The 19,321-nt window shown below is 53.3% G+C and overlaps 1 protein-coding gene across 5 annotated transcripts; it reads left to right on the top strand.

The window, feature by feature from the left end:
• Positions 1-135: 135 nt before the first annotated feature.
• Positions 136-19,182, top strand: Traf7 (TNF receptor associated factor 7). Of its 5 annotated transcripts, none has more exons than XM_052759076.1 (21): positions 136-252; positions 8,052-8,167; positions 8,421-8,478; positions 10,925-11,019; positions 12,841-12,957; positions 13,494-13,586; positions 13,801-13,834; positions 14,431-14,614; positions 14,724-14,852; positions 15,527-15,744; positions 15,822-15,895; positions 16,078-16,126; positions 16,201-16,328; positions 16,504-16,586; positions 17,311-17,350; positions 17,457-17,573; positions 17,665-17,787; positions 17,965-18,084; positions 18,178-18,309; positions 18,397-18,516; positions 18,688-19,182. In XM_052759076.1, the coding sequence occupies exons 2-21, from the start codon at positions 8,090-8,092 to the stop codon at positions 18,700-18,702; spliced, it is 2,007 nt and encodes a 668-aa protein (XP_052615036.1). In that variant the 5' UTR covers positions 136-252; positions 8,052-8,089; the 3' UTR covers positions 18,703-19,182. The 5 variants fall into 5 exon arrangements, with proteins under 5 accessions (XP_052615036.1, XP_052615034.1, XP_052615033.1 ...); XM_052759074.1 differs by having other exon boundaries at positions 137-252; positions 10,928-11,019; positions 14,724-14,858; XM_052759073.1 differs by having other exon boundaries at positions 138-252; positions 14,724-14,858.
• Positions 19,183-19,321: the final 139 nt, after the last annotated feature.

The raw sequence follows: 19,321 nt of genomic DNA on the forward strand, positions 1-19,321 counted from the left end.
ATCTGCAACATAGAGTGATTCTGAAGCCACCAGTCCGGTCCTGCAGTGCCGAGGTCGCCGGAAGTCGTAGTTTAGGAAACTCAAAGTGTGAAGCAGTCCCCGGAGTTCCAGGAGTCCGTGGACTACAAATTCCGACGTGCACAGCGCACGGGCCCTTCCGGCTCCTGTATCCCGTACCTTTCCGGGCCGCGGGCCGAGGGGGCAAGATGATGCCGGAGGGTGTAGCCGCTGCTCCCAGGCAGCCGCGGGCGGGTGAGTGTGCGCGCCGCGCGCTGGACCTGGGGCTCGTTCTCCCCTTCAGTGTGGCAGGGCGCGGGCTGGTATGGGAGCGTCACGAGCGGTCGTGGGCCTAGCCTGGGGGGCGGGACTGAAACTGCTGGGGTCTCAGCGTTCCTAAGTCTGCTTGACTCTCCGTAGACTCGTCTGTCAGTCCTTTCCTTCACTCTCTCTCTAGTTCCTTTTGCTCTCCTACATTTATAGGGCGCTGCCTGTGTGCCAGAAAGTATCCTAGGCTCTGGAGAGTCGGCAGGGAACAGGATTCCAAACTGATAAGCTCATCTGGTACTCGATTTCGAGACAGATCATTCTGCCTCTAGGAATCCTGTGCATTGTAGCAGCATTTCTGGATTTGTCCCCTGGACGGTAGTAATACCCACAGCCCTGTTTTGTTACAACAAAAATGTCCCAAGACTTTGATAAATGTCTCCTTGTGGCGACTCACCTTCCACAACTGTTATTCTAAAAGGAGCGAGTGACTGACAGAAGTTAAAAATCATGAGGAACTGTGATAAATATTACGGGGGAAAAAAACCAACAAAACTGAGCGCAGTTAAAGTGAGTGTTGAGCGCTCTTAAATCGTTTGGTAGGGAGCGCTACAGTTAGCCCAAAGACCTAATGGAGAAGCAATCAGTCCTGAGACATTGCCGAACGTGCCTTACAGGCAGAGGGAGCCAGAGGGATAAAGGCCCTATGAGAAAGGGCTTGGAGCAAGCTAGCAAACACTAGGAAGGGATAGGTGAGGTAGGAGACAGATCCGGGCAAAGTCTGAGAGCCTTCTGGTATGCATAATGATGAACTTTATGATTCAGGTGAGATGCAGGAAAAGGTGAGGAAGCTTGAATCATCGCCTTCTAACCCTCACCTGGCCAGTTGTCCCAGCCTAGATTTTTTTGAGGCAGGCCAAGATGATCAGATGAGGCTGAAGTCTAGAGATACCTGCCACTTCAATCTCATCTCTCCTGAAGCCCCTTCCTGTGCACACACGGGTTCATTCCTTTGTTCACTGCTGGCCTTGATTCAGTAACCATTCAGCCTTGTTCTTCAGTCTTCTTTGGGCTTCTCTATGCCCAGATATCTTTCTTGGGCGTCTATGTGGCACGCGATGCCTCAGTCATAAAGACACTCTAGAAGATGCTCCATGCATTCATGATTCTCTGTGGAAACTCCAGTCTCTGTACCCTGAGGTTCCTGCATTTATTTACCGCTGTCACTTCAGGAAGTGAGAACTTCTGTATGCAGCCTGACTAAGGTGACCACAGACCAGGAAGGAGTGGCCAAGAGAGATGTCCAAATCGGAGACGTTCTTTGCTGTAACTTCTTGTAGCGGTTATATCAGAGTCTTGCTGGAAATGAATCACAAATCTGAGTCTTTAGTTCTGATCAGTGGCAGATGGACAAGAAATAAATGGAGCTCTCTACCCTTGCCTCCCAGCTTCTGGCTCCTCAGGGGTCAGACTAAACAGTCTTTGGAGGTCTCCCTATTCTCTAGCGCCCAGTGGGTATGAATCTTGGATGAAGCAATGCATGGTGTGGGAAATACAGCTGGTGGAGGATCTAAGATGGGCAGAAAGTATAGGCCGCTTAGTTTCTGATGGCTGCCTGGCTCAGCTCAGCAGGGGACTGGCCCGAGGCTGCACTGGGGCTCCTGGTTAGTGATGGTGGGGGCAGAAGGAACAAAGCTTGGCTCAGCCTTTTTGTGTCCCCACACTGGCTTGTCTGTGGGCCAGCCTTTGGACCTTTCTCAGCCTCCACTCCAGTCTCTCAGCGCTGCTGCTGTTGGTGTATCCGTAGCTCTTAGTTATGTGTTATCCCTGACAGCTCCTTTCAGACTTGGATCCATTACAGTGTGTTATAGTGAAAAATCCAGTCTCCATCAAAGTCACGCCACTTACCCAGTCACTCCTCTCTTGAATGGTAAAGTAGAATTTGAACCCAGGTCTGTCTGAGTCTGGGGCCCATGGTCAGAATCACTCTGTCACAGGTACTGTGTGGGTAGTGCCAGCCTGTGCCCACCTTTAAAACTTACCAGCTGGTTGTATCTTACTGTGGACCAGGGTTCCTGTAAGTCTGGTCTTACCAGCAAGTGGGCACCTAGCACTTTATCAGCTCTCTGATTGGCTTGTTCATGAGAAACCCTTGGAGAGGAACCTGCCAGTCCCCCATCCTTCAATAGATAGCCCCAGTGTCCCCAGAACACTAGTCCTAGGGAAGAGTCATATGGCTGAAGGGAAACAGATCACTAGGAATGAGCTGATAATGTAGGACTTGATGCTTGAAAGTCGCAGGTAGAAGAAGGTCACAGGGTAGAAACCAAGAAATAGGGCCATACAAGAGATCCACGGGTGATATCCATTGTATGGTGGGAGGGTACAGGGGAGCAACCTTGAAACCCAGGATTGAGGGGTGGAGCTGCTGTGAGTGCCAGAAACAGGTATACAGTGTGGGGCAGGGCTGGACAGGTCTCTGCGCCTGGGACTTTAGTGACTGGACCCCGGCGTCTGTGGGTGGGAAGAATACACCAGGGAATCAGGGTCACTTGGAGAAGCAGATACCTGGACCTGTTATCACAAGTTTGCCACCATTTGGATTGTTTGAGATAGCAGGGCACTCAGATGGGATGACACACACCTCAGGAGCTCTGTCTGCTCTGGATCTGACTGGTCTCCTCCTCTGGGAAGCCCCCTGCCTGTCTAGACAGATCCTGAGTCCTATACCACGGAGTTGGGAAGGAAGGACAGTGAGGTCAGGCGAGTGCCACTGGCAGGACAGGTGTTGACGTTCACTCCCTGAACTCTGAAGAGGTTCAGCCTGGGCAGGGAAGATGTGGAGTCTGGATACAGGTTGTAAGAAAGAGGCAGAATTTGGGGAAGGAGAAGCCAGCTAAGGGACCCAGGCAGAGTTGGAGCTGTGGGTGTAGACAGCAGGAAAACTGGGGGTAGAAGTCAGGCTGGGTGCTGGGAGGGAAGGAATCAGAACAGGCTTCTGCCTAGGGGTTTAGAGATTCTGTGAGATCTTCAAATCTGAGGCAAGCAAAGACACTCTGGGGGCCCTGGGGACCCTGGCTCCCCGGCCCTGGCTCCCCGACCCTGGCTCCCCGACACTGGCTCTCCGGCCCTGGCTGTCTGGCCCTGCCTGTTTGGGATGGAAAAGATGTGCTAAGGGGATGTCAAGGGAAAAGCCAGGGAAAGTGTCTGTAGCTTTGCTATGGCAACCAAGTCTGTTTCTATAGGATTTGGCAGCCAGATCTGGTTTTGAGCTGAGGGAGCTGAATTAGGGGCTGGACATTCTTCAGGTCCCTGCACTGGCTTCCTTATGCCGGGAGATATGCTCGGAACTCCGGCAAGTATAACCAGAGGATGCTCTGGCTGAGGTCCAGCCTGTTGGCTACCCACAGCTCAAACAAGCCTTGGGCTACTTTTCTACTGGTAACAGCCAAAGTAGATAGTGTGTGTGTATATGTGTGTCTGTGTCTGCCTGTCTGTCTTCAAGACACAGGTTTTCACTGTGTATTCAAGCTGGCCTTAGCTTCCAAGCGATTCTCCTGCCTCAGGCTTTCAAACTTTTTGTCTTTAAAAAGACCAAATCGGGGCTGGAAAGATGGCTCAGTGATTAAGAGCACTTGCTCTTACAGAGGACCCAGGTTCAGTTCTCGGCACATGGCAGGTCACAGCTGTTTGTAACTCCAGTTCTAGGGGATCCGATGCTCTCTTTTGGCCTTTGTGAGCACTCTGTTTATGGTGCACAGACATACATGTAGGCAAAACATTCACACACATAAAATTAAATAAATTTTACAAAATGAATCTTGGGGGTTTAGTAAGAGCACTTTCTGCTCTGGCGGTAGTCTGGAGTCAGGTCCTCGTGTTTACAGTGGTCGGCTCACAAACACCTACAACTCTAACTCTGGGATCCACCACTCTCCTTTTTGATTTCTGTAGGTACCAGTACACATGCGCGCTTAAACACTCACGGTCTCTCTCTCTCACACACTTTCACACACACACACACACACACTTTTTTTCTTCTTTTTAAGATAAATCTTGGGGGGCTGGAGAGTTGGCTCAATGATTAAGAGCACTTGTTTTGTTGCACAGAACTGGGTTGGGTTCCTAGCACCCACAGGGAGGCAGGCTCAGCATCTCCTCGAGCACCAGCGTGAATGTAGCGCACAGACACACACACAGAGGTGAAACACTCATACATGTAAAATAATAAAAATAAACAAAATTTTTTTAAAAAGATAAATCTTTGGCTGGTGAGATCGCTCAGCAGATATGGAAACTTACTACCAAAGATGACCTGAGGTCAATTCCTGGGACCCACATAATGGAAGGAAGAGAACCAACCCCCCCGCCCCCCCAAGTTGTCTTCTGACTTCCACATGTGTGCCATAGCACATGCGCTCCTGCTCACACGCAATAAATAAATTGAAATAAATAAATAAGTAAGTAAATGCCGCCTTGTGGGGTAGACGGCGACCTGAGTGGAAGGAGAGAACCTACTTCTACAGTTGGTTTTCTGACCTCTGTACACTCATGGCAGGGACAGAGGCACACACATATACAGATGCACACGTACAGAAAAGTAAGTGGGGGGAAAATAATGTGAACAAGGAAAACAGCAAAATAAAAAAGTAAGATTCTGTTTCTTAGGCCATTATGTCCTGGGCTCACCGACAGGGAAGTGGTCTTCTTGGACTTGGGAAAGCGGCAAGGGAGCTTAGGTGACAAGTCCTGACTTAACCCACTGCCCATAGCTTTTTCTAGCTTGAGAATAGGCTACCAACCTTGTGGAAATCTGTCCTTCCAACCCTGGGAATTAGAGGACAGGAGAGATCAGGCTTCTCGGACACATAACTCCTAAGGAGTTCCTACTCGAATTGACAGCTTTCTTCCAGAGTCTCGGCAGAGTGTAGGCTCCAGCTTCTGGTTTGTTTGGCCTACGTGACGCTCTCCCTGCTGCCTCAGCCTGCCTCCACCAGCTGGGGAATCCTGTTATTGCAAAGCTCAGGCCCTGGGGAACTGACCCAAAGAGTGCCTTCAGTGTGTTGCTCAATCCTGTGCTATGGTGGTGGCTGCCTTGTGGGTGGTGCACAGATGGGGATTCTGGACTCTAGCCTGAGGTTAGCCTACCCTCTGTCCCTGAAGGAGGCTGAAACCGCGTGAACTAGGAAGCTGCTTTCCAAGCCCAGAGCAATCTGCCTCCCTCCTTTCCAGCTCAGTTTGGCTCTCTACTTCCTTTCAGACTAGTTCTATTCCCCTGTACTGGCTCTATGGACTGGCCGCTGATTTGCATGTTGCCAAGTGTACTTTTTCTTTTTTAACCTTACAATAGAGCCCGAGAGAAGCCAGGCACTGTGGTCCTGGGCTCCCAGCCCAAAGCAACAGGTGCTAGGAAACGACTCTGTGGAATGTAGGTCTGTCTCTTAATACCACCCTGTGAGCCCACCTCCTGGGTTTTCTCCAAATCTTTCACACTGATGGAACAAGCCTGAAGCCCCCAGGTTTAGGCTGGTTGGAAGTCCCTGTGGCAAAGGAGTTTTCATCTAAGTCAACAGGGCAGCTCTCGAGGACCTTCCTGCTCAGGGAGGAGACTACTGGGGAAAGAGGCAGAAGAGTACAGGGTTGCCTGCAGGCCTTATTCACATCCCTGACCAGGCCTACCTCCTCGGAGCTTGCCAGGCCCTAGAACCACAGATGGGCCTGGGGGTATCTGGGGGTATTGAGATGGGTGCAGTGGGAGGGAGGGAAGCAATTACCATAGAGCTTCTGGTTTACACTGGCAACTGTCATGGCAGCTGTGTGGCATGAAAGGTAAGCCACTTACCTGCAGTTGAGGGTGTCTAGAGTGACAGATGGCAAGGGCCTGACTGCCAGTTACAGGGGCCAGAAGCTCCCCTGATCTGTGAGATGGAATGTTGAGGCCTAAGGCCCAAAGGTTAAGTGGGTCCATGGCAGGTAGATGGAATTGCAGGTGGCGGCTGAAGAGGTAGGTAAGGCCTGGGCAGTAAAAGGAAAGGACCAGCAATCGGCAGGGGTTGCAGACAGGCTGGGAGCCAGCCCTTCCTCAGAGCCCTCTGGGTGGGGCTAAACACCTCTGAATAAAGCAGGACAGACTTTGTGGCTTTCCTGAAGAGACAGAGTCAGGAGGACCTGAGGGAGAAAGTGGAGGAGCTGCCCATGTGCAGTATTCCTAGGGAGCTGGCGTAGAAACGGTCTGTCTCACCTTGATCTAGGGCCTAGGTTTAGCACATGGTTCACTAGACCCCTCTGAGCTCCCTCTCCTCCTGTCCCTTTTCTGTCCTCGACGGCCTTGGCACAAACCAAGCCACCTGTGATGGGCTGTGGAATGGATACTCCACTGCCATGTCTCCCTAAAAGGTGGCTTCAAAGGCTCCACTTGGGCAGTGAGCCTGTGGTATGAATCACTAGGTGGCCTACGAGAGGGAGAGTGCACAGTTGATTGTGACACTGTGTAGGCTTTCTTGGAGCGCCAGCCCCCAAATCATGACATGGAGACTTAATTGTGAATGCTTGGCCTTGGCTTGTTTCTAGCTTGCTTCTTAACTTAAATGAACCCATTTCTATTAATCTTTGTGCTGCCCTGAGGCTCGTTTACCACATCTGTGTATTGTCCATCCTGCTTTCCTGCTTTTTCCGTGTCTGGCTGGCTGGCCCCTGGCTGGCTGGCTCCCCTTTTCTCTCTGCTACCAGCCCCGCCTGTCCCTCTATTGCCTAGCTATTGGCCATTCAGCTTCTTATTAGACCAATCAGGTTCCTTAGGCAGGCAAGGTAAAACAGCAACACATCTTTATATAGTTAAATAAATGTTCTATTCCACAACAACCCTGCTCCTTACAGGGCGCTCTCTGGGGCTTAAATAAGGCTGCTGCTTGTTTGTTTATTGAATAGTAGTGCTCCTTGCAGAGTCCTGAGGGGGGAACCCTTAGGGGATGTCTTCTGACAGTGCTATGTCCCTGCAGTGTATACAGCTGTAGTGTCACAGGGTGGGTGGTGTCCTGGACCTGTCCTGAGTATGACATGCTGACTGGGTCTCTTTCTAATCTTCTGCGCAGAGCAGGGACATGGTCCTTGTATGCTTCCCTTGTGCCTTCTGCTACCCTAAACCTTGAATGGCACAGTTGGTATGGGTGACTGCCATGGGTTGGGATCTAGGGTTCATCTTTTTCCTGTGACTTGCCTTGTGTGACCACAGTTGGGAGACAGGCTCAAGTGACTTTGCCCATGGGGTCTTGGTGGTCCTGGCTGGATACTGATAGCATCTGCTATGGCAGAGAACACATTCATGTTGCTCTGGAGGGGCCCCATGCAACTAAGTCCTGGTATGTGTGTGCTACACCTTAGGTCCAGTCTAATGGATGGGTAGAAATCAAGACCCAGCCTTTGGCAGCGCTCAAAGTGATGAGCAGTGATTGATCAGGACCAGAGGATTGACCAACACAGATGGGGTTTTTCACTTCAGGGATGGAGCTGGGTGTTTCCTCAAAAGGTCCAGGCCTGAATGGATGGTACCAGTAAATGTCACCTGTCCTTGGGGGCCTCCTTTCCTATACCTGGGGCCTTAGCAACTTTGAAGGAGGGGGCAGTCAGGCCCTTGCCCACTGTGGTACTACCAACAAGGCATCGGAGGTAGGAAGAAGTTAAGACCTGCCCTGTGATGGACTAGCCAGAGGTCTACCAGGTGGAGAAACTTGACTTCTAGGTACCCAGGATGCCACCTCTGAAGCCCCTCGTTTGTGTTCTACCCATAGGGGACACTGCCCGAGGAACCTGGATGCCTCTCTAGAGCATGAGCTCAGCCAAGAGTGCCCGCTACAACCGCTTCTCTGGGGGGCCTGCCAACCTTCCCTCCCCAGACAGCAGTGGGGTAAGAGAGGCACCTGAGGGTGAGGGTCTGCCCTCTGCATACCACACCCCAGACCCCAGCATGCTATGTATAACTTGGCACTGAGGGCGGAGCTGCTGGTAGTGCTTTCCCTCCTTGGAGGGTCCCTCAGGACAGCCTGTGCCTGTTGACGGTGTGTCCCTGTATATGCATGCAGGTGAGCCTCCGGCAGGTAAGCATGTCGCTGTGTGTGACCCTGTTCATACTGCATTAAGTCCTTTCCATTATCTATTAGACCAGAATGGAAACGACCTTTGGGCCTACCTTCTCGACCGTCACGACCATCACCAAAGGTGAGCCTGTCATCAGGAAGAATCTGTACTCTACTGGGATCTAGGGACATGTCCTGGTGGATGGGCAGTGGGTAATTGTGTTGGTGAAGGAGCGTTGTTGGTCTCCTGGCCTGTTTCTTGCCATGTCTCAACTACCAGCTGGGCAGAGTCAGGCAGTCCCGCTCCTGTGCCTCACCTTTGTTATTAGTTGCCCCCTACCTCCTTTCCAAAAACTTGTCCATCCCCTCTGGGGAGCAGAGTACCACCAGTTATACCTATATGTTATCACAGTGACTCATGCCTCATCCCAGCCACGGGCTCCTAGCATCCAAGAGGGTATGATTGGCATAGCATCTTTTCTAAGGTGGTCTGGTGCTATCAGACAATGTACTCCAAGAGATCCTAGCACAGGTTGGGGCAGTGGGGCAGCATCCTTGCCGAAGGCTAGGGAGGGCCAGGGTTCTGGGGCATTATGTGCTGCTTTTCTAGTACTCCACTGCAGGGGTGCCCCAGCTACTAATTGGTTTTTTAATTGCCTTCCCATGGCTGCAGGCACAGGGCTACCAGGTGCACATAAGTGTCTTTTAATCCTGGATGACCTCAGAGGGCTCTGAAGGGGCCTCTTCTCCCACACCCCTTATCCAGGAGGCTGTTGCTTAACGTCTTACCTATCTTTGGAGACTACACAGTATCTGTCACTACTGTTGAGGGTTCCAGAGCCAAAATGGCATGTGGTCTGCTGTACCCTGGTTTCTGGGTGGCTAGGGGTCATCAGCTAGGCAATGAGGTGCCAGTACTTGCCTCATCTGGCCATTCTCATTACAGATGGAGAAACTGAGGCCCAATCACAGGATAGATGGTCATATTTCCGATCTTGAATGGAGGTGTTTAGGATTCTGGTTGCTATGACATCAGGATCTGTTTGAACCTGGGCTGGTTGTAGCCTGGCTCCAGTGCTGTAGCCTGTAGGGTCTATGACGTGGTTCTCTGGTTCCCATGTGGACCCTTGACATTTCATTCTCCAGGAGCTCCTCCCTGCCTTCTGGCCCGGGCTGGGCAGGATATTCTGTGGGCAAGAGGAGGGAGGCCAACAAGGCTAGCTAGTCCTAGTTCCTGAATCTGGTTGTGCCAGGCAGGAGGCAGGAGGACCTAGGCTACCAGAATGTCCTATTAACCTGGCCCTATATTAGCTGAGATCCTTCAGTCTCTCTGTGCCTCAGTTTCCTCTTCTGAACTAAAGCTGTCAGAGAACTCAGCCTGGTAGAGCTACCTTGAAGGTCAAACAGATGTCCCCAAGCGATCTACCCTAGAAAAGATGTCATGTCACTCACGCACCAATGGGGTTGATTGTGCACCCAACTAGGCATGGAAGGGCCCTTGTCAGGCTGAAGAGTAGAACCTTGTAGGCTGTGAAGGAAGGGTGTTAGCTGGGCATGGCGGTGCTTGCCTGTCATCCTAGCGCTCCTGAGATGGAGGCAGGAAAATAATGCATTTGAAGTAACCCTGAGCTACATAGAGAGATCCTGTCTTAAAACGGGCTGAGGGCTGGAGAGATGGCTCAGTGGTTAAGAGCACCGACTGCTCTTCCAGAGGTCCTGAGTTCAATTCTCAGCAACCACATGGTGGCTCACAACCACTTGTAATGAGATCTGGTGCCCTCTTCTGGCCTGCAGGGACACATGCAGGCAGAATACTGTATACATAATAAATGAAAATAAATCTTTAAAAAAAAAACAGGGGCTGAACCAGGCATGGTGGTGCACACCACTAATCTCAGCCCTTTGAGAGATAGAGACATGTAGATTTCCTATGAGTTCCAGGTCAGCCTGGTCTACATAATAAATCCAAACCAGTTAAGGCTACGTAGTGAGATTCTGTCTCAAAAAGTCCAACTCAAGCAAGAACTGGATCTAGAGAGATGTCTTAGTGGTTCTTCCAGAGGACCCAGGTTCCGATCTTAGCACACATCAACCTGTAACTCCAATTCTAGGAGATTGAGGCCATCTTCTGGCCTCCGTGGGTACCAGACACATGTGTGGTGCACAGACCTACATGTAGGCAAAACACTCACACACATAAAATTAAAAAAAGAAAAACAAGGGCTGGGGATGCAGTACTCTTGATTAGCGTGAGCTCGGTCCTGGTTCTCCTGCCAGAGGAGGGAAATAAATAATTTGAAAGTCTCCAGTTGGTAAGCGGGGTGGGGCAGCTAGCAGTACCCATCCTCAGTTATCTGCAGGGCCGGACTGATGAGCCAGGGTCACACTGCCAGTACTGGTCTTACCTTGGAAGACAATCCCAGATACCCGTGTCCCATTCCAGGAACCTCTGGCTGCTAGGGAAGCTGAAAACTAGAGACAATCCGAGGGGTCCCGTAGACATAGGCTCTGCCGCAGACTGCTGTCCCCATCGTCTCAGTCCCTCCCTCCATGACAGTCATGTCACTCCGCCCTTGGCCTCTTTTTAGCAGCTGATGGGACCAGCACATACAAACAGCATCGCAGGACGCCTTCCTCCTCTAGCACCCTTGCCTATTCGCCACGGGATGAAGAGGACAGCATGGTAGGTCCTCACGACGCAGGAGCCTCCTGTGACTCCTCAGTCTCCTACCAGGCCCCGCACTCTGCGGACCAGGTCTCGGGAAGAGCTGAGAAGAGAGCAGAGAGTGGGAACAGTGAACCCCCCTGAGGTTTGAGCACTTGTCACATTCCTGAAACTAAGAGGAAGCTCCTTCCTGTAGCTGGATGGAGGCAGGGAGCAGCCAGTTTGTGGGACTGGGCTTTAGGGATGACCCCTGAAGGCCAAGGTCAGGCAGTTTTGCTTCCATCTTAAGTGAGGTGGGAGCCACAAAAGGTTCACTCCGGTGAGTCTGCCAGTGGGCCAGAGGACAGCTGGCAGAACGGCAGTCTGCTTGGAGGGCAGGCCAGGCAGAAGGCAGAGGCACTGGACTTTTTTTTTTTTTTTTCCATTTTGCTTTTATTTTTTTATTTTTGGTAGTGTTCTTTTGTTTGTTTGTTTTCGTTTTTTGAGACAGGGTCTCTCTACATCACCCTCACTGTTCTAGAACTCACTGTGTAGACCAGGATGTCCTTGAACTTAGAGATCTGCCTATCTGTCTCCTGAGTGCTGAGGTTAAAGACGTGTGCCACTGTGCCCAGCCCTTTTCCCTTTTCAATAGGAAGATAAAAGCTGAATAGGCATATTGTGGGCTGGCACTGCACTGAGCCCAAGGATGAGTCGTCTGTGTTCCTGCTCCCCACAGTGGGACCTATCTCAGCCACCACACCACTCCACTCCTCTAACTGCAGCCTGGGCCTCAGAACTGGATTCATTCTGCCGCTGGTTTTGGATACCCTGGGGCAGCTGAGAGGTTACAGTAACTTTAAAGATGTACTGGAATCTTCCGTTTGCTGTGGGACGATGGGCAGCCATGCCCACCCCATCCCACTGGCCTGACCTCTCAGTTTCTGTGCTCAGGGTGGCAGCCTAAGAACTGCTCTGGCCAGTCGGCAGAGGAGAGGGTGCAGCTCTGTACCAGCTCCTGCCACGTGCTCCCTGCTCCTCTGCCTGCCACTGCTGCCTTTGGGAATGCTTGACTCCCTTCCTTTAACTTTGTCCTCTGGACTCCACATGGCATTCCCATGCCGGGTGTCACTTGGGACACCATAGTTAAAGGAGATGGGCACTGCCCTGGTGAGTGAAGTATGTGTCAGCCTCTGCCCCCTGTTCTGGACCCAGGCTCAAAGGTGGCAGGTGGGCCCAGGACATTGGGCCCAAGACAGGTTATTGCTCACAAATGGGGCTGCGGGTGTCTTGTCAGCCTGAAGGGAAGAGCTGTAGCAGCAGCGGCTCTTGGATACTGTGCCTCTCTTCCCCAGGACCTCACAAAGGTTGCTTCCCTCAGGTCTCAGGAGGCTAGGTCAGCCTCTGGTAGGACATTCCTGTCATTACAATGAACCTCCTTAGTTGGGTCTAGTGTCTTCCTGGCCAAAAAGGCAGCTCAGTTCATGGCCACCTCTCCTTGGCCAGGCTTCTACTCTTTTCTGTTCAGTAATCTGTGGTCTTAACTGCCCCAGGATTGGCTGGTGGATGCAGCCTCTCTGCAGCCCACATTCCCTCACGGGAAGCAGGAAGAAGCCTGAGCATGTCCTGTAGAATTGAATAGCAGGAAATCTCTCCATTTACACAAAGAAAATTGGCAGGCAAGAGCAGGCAGCCCAGCACCAAAGGCCAGGGCCGGCCACCACAGGCAGCAGGGACCGAGGCCACACCAGCCTCCCACTCAGTCCGCAGCCTGGTGGGCTTGATGGAAGTGGGGTGGCTTAGGGGCACCCCTGCCTCCACAGGGCTCCACCCCCTGATGGGCTGCCTCCATCTCTGCAGCCCCCTATCAACACTCCTCGCCGCTCTGACTCAGCCATCTCTGTCCGCTCCCTACACTCCGAGTCCAGCATGTCCCTGCGCTCCACGTTCTCGCTGCCTGAGGAGGAGGAGGAGCCGGTAGGTGTGGTAGGCTTGACAGGAACCATCTTCCAGGATTGTCACCGCTGCCGTGGCACGGGCCCTTTCCCCTCAGGCCCACCAATGTAGCCCACGGTGAGGGTAGGTGAGACCTGGTTAGGGCTTCTGGTCCATGTTGAGACTCCGAGGGCTCCATCTCCCACTCCTATCTGCAGGCTGCCTGGGGATGAGTGAGGAAAGGTGGGGCTCAGAAGGGCACTTTTCTAGTCCGTATGCCAGGAAGAGGCCAGTACGGCTGGCTGAGACAATGTGCAGACCTGTATGTGTGGCTGGTCCCTGCTTATAGCCGGCCTCTGAGCTACACCCCTTGCTTATTCTCCTTGGTCCTCTTGTGGGTCTCCAGATTCAGCAGCACCTCCAACAGGATAGGCCCAGCCCTGGAGAACAGCCCCGGACAGGGTGGACATGCAGGTGGCTTGGGTAGTTAATGTTGCTGAGGGTCTTTTCCCGAAACCCCCGCCCCAGCACTCCAGGCCCACCTCCTGATCATCTGACTTTTGCTCTGCTCTGTCTAGGAACCGTTGGTATTTGCCGAGCAGCCCTCAGTAAAACTGTGTTGTCAGCTCTGTTGCAGTGTGTTCAAGGACCCTGTGATCACTACATGTGGGGTGAGGTCACAGACCCTCTTCCTCCACAACCCCAGGTGCTCCCTTTGACGCTCAGGCCCGTGGGTTGCTGGCCTTGCTCATAGTCCTAAACTGGCTGGCAGGCAGGTGCTCTTTGCAGTGGTGTGGGATGGGGTGAGCTTTGGGCTACCACTGACCTTGACTTAGAGGGACAACAACCACAACTCTCCCTTAAGTCCACTTTTTGTCCCCACAGCACACATTCTGCAGACGATGCGCCTTGAAGTCAGGTAGGTCTGTGCCTCCCATGCAGCCCCGGGGAGGGTAGTGGGTAGTGGGTAGTGGGTGGTCTCCACCCTGCTATTTCCCGATCTGCCAGCAGAGGCCACTGGTTTCCCATCCAGGCATGTGTGGCCTCTCCTTGTTGGGCTGGAATAGTGTTGTTGCAAGGGCCCAAGCCTGGCAGGCGAAGGGCCCCAAATTCCTGGTGTCTCCAGCCTCAGAGCCTTTGCCGTGGTGGACATGGGATGGGTCCCAGGGTGAAGGCTCGGGCTCCAGCAGATGCTCTTGTCCATGGCAGTCCCTGCTTCTGTCTCACACCAAGCTGATTGCCCTTCTGTCCACTACCCCTTGACCCTGCCCAAGACTACTGGGCCAGCTAAGAGACCTCTTTCGCTACCCGCTCATCGTATGGGAGGTCTTCTGTGCAGTTTTTCCTGCACGGGCACCTTGGGGCAGATGAGAGTGGACAAGGCACCCAGCAGGCTTCTGGTGACCCGTCCTGCCATTGCACCCCCTTCCCCAAGACTTGGCTTCCCACTGGGCCATGCTGCCGGGGGAGAGGTGGCTGGGCAGGTGGTGGGCTCAGTGTGTCCTCCTCTCCCAGAGAAGTGTCCTGTGGACAATGCCAAGCTGACAGTGGTCGTGAACAACATCGCAGTAGCTGAGCAGATTGGAGAGCTCTTCATACACTGCCGGCATGGCTGCCAGGCGGCGGGCACTGCAAAGCCTGGCGTCTTTGAGGTAGACCCGAGGGGCTGCCCCTTCACCATCAAGCTTAGTGCCCGGAAGTGAGTACCTCCTGATCCTCCATCCCCCTGGGGTTGCTGAGCTCATTTACCTCTCTGGGGCTCCATTGTGGGGGTCTCGGCTCAGCCCCCATGTCCTGTATGTGCACAGGGACCACGAGAGTAGCTGTGACTACAGGCCTGTGCGCTGCCCCAACAACCCCAGCTGCCCTCCCCTTCTCAAGATGAACCTGGAGGCCCACCTGAAAGAATGCGAGCACATCAAGTGTCCCCACTCTAAGTACGGGTGAGTGGGCGGGGGCGGGGTGTGGGCTGGTGGGTTTGAGTTCAGCAGCTGAGGGCTTCTGGGAGCTGGTGCCTGGGAGATGGACCAGAGCTGGGAGCCATACCAATGACTGCCGTCACAGCCCATATCCAGGTGCCCAGGAGAACAGAGAGGACCGAACAGGTTGGAAGTGGGGTGACAGGGAAGGTGGGTAAGGGGCATAGATTTGAACAAATGGAATGGAGGGGAAGCAGGGACAAAAGGTAAGGAGCATCCTGCCCAGCGGTTGAGAGCAGGGAGGCTGTTGATGGGCAGAGGTTTTCCTCAGGGAGGGAAGGATTCTTGAGGCATTCTGAAAGTATGTGATAAAATTTCACTAGTGAACTGGATGGTGGTGTTGCATGCCTTTAATCCCAGCACTCAGGAGGTAAAGGCAGGTGGATTTCCATAAAGCGAGTTCCAGGACAGCCAGAGTGATTACACGGAGAAACTCTGTCTCAAAAAATAAACAAACAAAAAAGATTTCATTGGTGAAGTGATCTAACTGCTGGGTGGTGGGGGATGGGAAGGTAGCCGGATCTGGGGGGACATGGGCGTATCTGTGATGACTTGAAGGATTTCATGGGGTTAGGGAGGTTAAGGGTCAGTCTTGCCAGGCAGGTAGGTGGGCAGCTGTCCTGTTCCCCCAGGTGCACATTCATCGGGAATCAGGACACATATGAGACGCACCTGGAAACGTGCCGCTTTGAGGGCCTGAAGGAGTTCCTGCAGCAGACTGATGACCGCTTCCATGAGATGCATGTGGCGCTGGCCCAGAAGGACCAAGAGATCGCCTTCCTCCGCTCCATGCTGGGCAAGCTCTCAGAGAAGATTGACCAGCTGGAGAAGAGCCTTGAGCTCAAGTTTGGTAAGATCTAGTCCAGAGAACATGGGGTTCAGCACTGTTCTGGACCCCAGTGATACCTTTCTGTTCTTGTTGTTCAGATGTCCTTGATGAGAACCAGAGCAAGCTCAGTGAGGACCTCATGGAGTTCCGGAGGGATGCATCCATGTTGAACGTGAGTGTAGGAGGGTTGCAGTGGTGAGACACGGGAGGAAAGATTAGAGTCCCTCCTCTGCCCTTGGCCCCTAGTGCTCAGGGTTCCAGGAAGAACTGACCCTAAGCCTGGGGCTCCATAGCTTCCCCAGAGCACATGTCGGTTCCACCCACCCGTTCCCTGCTCTGCTCTTGGTCTTGCAGGACGAGCTCTCTCACATCAATGCACGCCTGAACATGGGCATCCTTGGATGTGAGTATAGCCCACTGCTGCTAACACTGTCTCCAGAGCCCTACCAGTCCCTCACTAACTTCTCCCATTTGTAGCCTATGACCCTCAGCAGATCTTCAAGTGCAAAGGGACCTTTGTGGGCCACCAGGGCCCTGTCTGGTGCCTCTGTGTCTATTCCATGGGTGACCTGCTCTTCAGTGGCTCTTCTGACAAGACGATCAAGGTGAGTGGGGTCCCATTCCACAAGCTCCGCATCATGGCTGGGCTCAGGTGGGCATTGCATGGCAGCCTCTGCTACCTCCTACCCATGGTTGGGTCTTCTCCCCTGATGGCTGCTATCCTGTCCTTTTGGCACTGGACTGACCCTGCGGGGCCCTGGTCTGGCCTGATCTCTGCAGGTGTGGGACACGTGTACCACTTACAAGTGCCAAAAGACACTGGAGGGTCATGATGGTATTGTGCTGGCGCTCTGCATCCAGGGGTGAGTCTTGATATTGGACCTACTGACCACAGGGCCAGGGCCAGGAGGTGCTGTACTGATGCCCTGTGGACCCTGGGCCTGTATTGGAGTCTGGGTAGCTTATGTCCTATCCACCTATGGGACACTCACACCTCAGTAATGCTGGGTTCCTAAGTGACGGCAGTCTGTGAACTCACAGCAGGGCCTGGCCCTGCCCTAGCATGTCAGGTGACAGTCTGCGAACTCACAGCAGGGCCTGGCCCTGCCCTAGCATGTCAGGTGGCTAGAAGCCAGAGGTAGCACTCTTAGAGGGTAGGACAGCTCAACTGTCACCAGGATGACAAGTACCTTGAGCTTAACTCTGGTTTATAGTCCATGTGGCAGTTACCATGCTTAACTTCTCAGTAGGCTCTTCCCAAGCCTGGCCCTCCTTTCTCGTGTTGCGCTGGGCTGTGTGTGGTCATACTAGGTATTGAGGGCAAGGGCCTTCCTCACTTTTCACTGGTGGTGGTAGCCTCCCTGGGACTCGATATTCAGTATAGGCCTCCCCGCTAGATCAGCTTAGCCATCAAATGTTTCCCAGGCTGGTTGTTCACATCCAACTATGCAGACTGAGAATGGGGCTCAGCAGTAGGGAACAGCAGTGGCCCTGGGACAAGCCAAGTTCGTTCCTGGGGCCAACCAGGGTATCGTGCCCAAGTGTGGTAGCTTCTCTCGCTTCCACGTGCTGACTTTGCTTCCCCAGGTGTAAACTGTACAGTGGGTCTGCAGACTGCACCATCATTGTGAGTAGAGCGCAGGATGGGGGTGGGGGGCAGGGACAGGGACAGCCCAGTGTTCTTTCCTTCCTGGCTAACCTCGAGTCCTGAGGTTTACTGTCACCCCCTACAGGTGTGGGACATCCAGAACCTGCAGAAGGTCAACACCATCCGTGCCCACGACAACCCTGTGTGCACACTGGTGTCCTCCCATAACATGCTCTTCAGCGGCTCCCTGAAGGCCATCAAGGTATAGGCAAGGGGTGTGTGTGTATGGGGGGGGGGGGGGGTCCTGGGGCAGTGGATGCCTTTCTAGCCCAGGCTCCTGTCCATCCCTACAGGTCTGGGACATCGTGGGCACTGAGCTAAAGTTGAAGAAGGAGCTCACAGGCCTCAACCACTGGGTGCGGGCCCTGGTGGCAGCACAGAGCTATCTGTACAGTGGCTCTTACCAGACAATCAAGGTGTGCCAAGCCACCCCTGGGGGCAGGGACTTGCCCTCTGCTGTACTTCTTAGGGTGTCCTAGAGCTCCTTCTGCCCTTTCCCTACTCTTGGACATGCTCTGAGGCTGTCTGCTCCTGAATCCCAGAGGCCCAAGGTAAGTGCCTGGCCTGAGAGTAAGTGACACACTTTTCCCTAGATCTGGGACATTCGGACCCTTGACTGCATCCATGTCCTGCAGACATCTGGTGGCAGTGTCTATTCCATTGCTGTGACAAATCACCACATTGTCTGTGGCACCTACGAGAACCTCATTCATGTAAGGGCTAGGCAACCCTGTAGCAGGCCTCCATCTCTCCTGCCCTTGTTTTAGGTCCCTAGCTCTAACTCATTTGGGCCTTCCCCCTTTCAGGTATGGGACATTGAGTCCAAAGAGCAGGTGCGGACCCTAACGGGCCATGTGGGCACAGTATATGCCCTGGCAGTCATTTCAACACCAGACCAGACCAAAGTCTTCAGTGCATCCTATGACCGGTCCCTCAGGGTATGTGCTGCCCAGGAGCGGGAGGAGGCAGTCCAGAAGTGGCTGGGCCAGGGTAGGCCCTCATAGCCCCTGTTCCCCCGTCCCCAGGTCTGGAGTATGGACAACATGATCTGCACACAGACACTGCTGCGCCATCAGGGCAGCGTCACTGCTCTGGCTGTTTCCCGGGGCCGGCTCTTCTCAGGGGCTGTGGATAGCACCGTGAAGGTCAGTGCTTCAGGGCTCAGGCTGTTGCCAGGGCTTGTATAGGATGGAGCTCTGAGAGCGGGTGAGGGGCAAGTGGTCCAGGCAGGTAAAAGTAGAGGGCTGGGAGACTTAGACTGGCCAGAAGGGAATCCTTGGGCCACAGGGGATCTGAAACAGACCCTTTCTTTGCAGGTTTGGACATGCTAACAGAATCCAAGCCAAGCTTTGGCTCCCTTTGGGTCTGTCAGTCAGGCTGGTCCTACATGATGGCCTTGGAATTTCCGCCTGTTTTGTGGAGACAGGTAGACAGGCTCAAACAGCTAGGCAGTGCCATCTCCGCCCTGTGCTTGGAGAGGGATCTTCTTTAGGACCCGCTCTTACTTCTACCAGAGAAATGCCCAGGCCACCTCTGGGCGCCAGGTACGATGCTTGCCCGGCCCACCATTCATCACTCCACAGATTTTTGTTTTGAGACAGGGTCTCACTATGTAGCTCTGGCTTTCCTGGAACTCACTATGTCAACCAGGCTTGCCTCCACCTCCCCAGTGCTGGGATTAAAGGCTTGCACCACCACTCCTGGCAGGACCCAGATGGACCGTGGGTCTTTTTACTCACCTTTTCTACTGGTTTTAGACTGTATATAGATTTTATTACTTCCCTGTTGAAATAAAAGCTGCACAGACTGTGGTTGTGAGTGGAGATAGCTTCTGGGACCATGATTCACAGGGCTGAAGCAGCTGGGTGTGCCCAGGCACGAGATGGGCGGGAGGAAGGTTGGACTTTGCTTCCCTGCAGGAGGCGGTTGTCATCCTTGGCCCCCAGCCTC

The sequence above is a fragment of the Peromyscus californicus genome, unplaced genomic scaffold (genome assembly GCF_007827085.1).
Source record: "Peromyscus californicus insignis strain IS unplaced genomic scaffold, ASM782708v3 Scaffold_3__1_contigs__length_106647218, whole genome shotgun sequence".
Classification (NCBI taxonomy): domain Eukaryota; kingdom Metazoa; phylum Chordata; class Mammalia; order Rodentia; family Cricetidae; genus Peromyscus; species Peromyscus californicus.

Coding starts and splice junctions, on each gene's coding strand:
- Traf7 (XM_052759073.1), top strand. CDS start 8,090: ATGAGCTCAGCCAAGAGTGCCCGCTACAACCGCTTCTCTGGGGGGCCT. Junction 11,020..12,840: donor GGGATGAAGAGGACAGCATG/GTAGGTCCTCAC, acceptor CCATCTCTGCAG/CCCCCTATCAACACTCCTCG. Junction 18,085..18,177: donor CCTACGAGAACCTCATTCAT/GTAAGGGCTAGG, acceptor TCCCCCTTTCAG/GTATGGGACATTGAGTCCAA.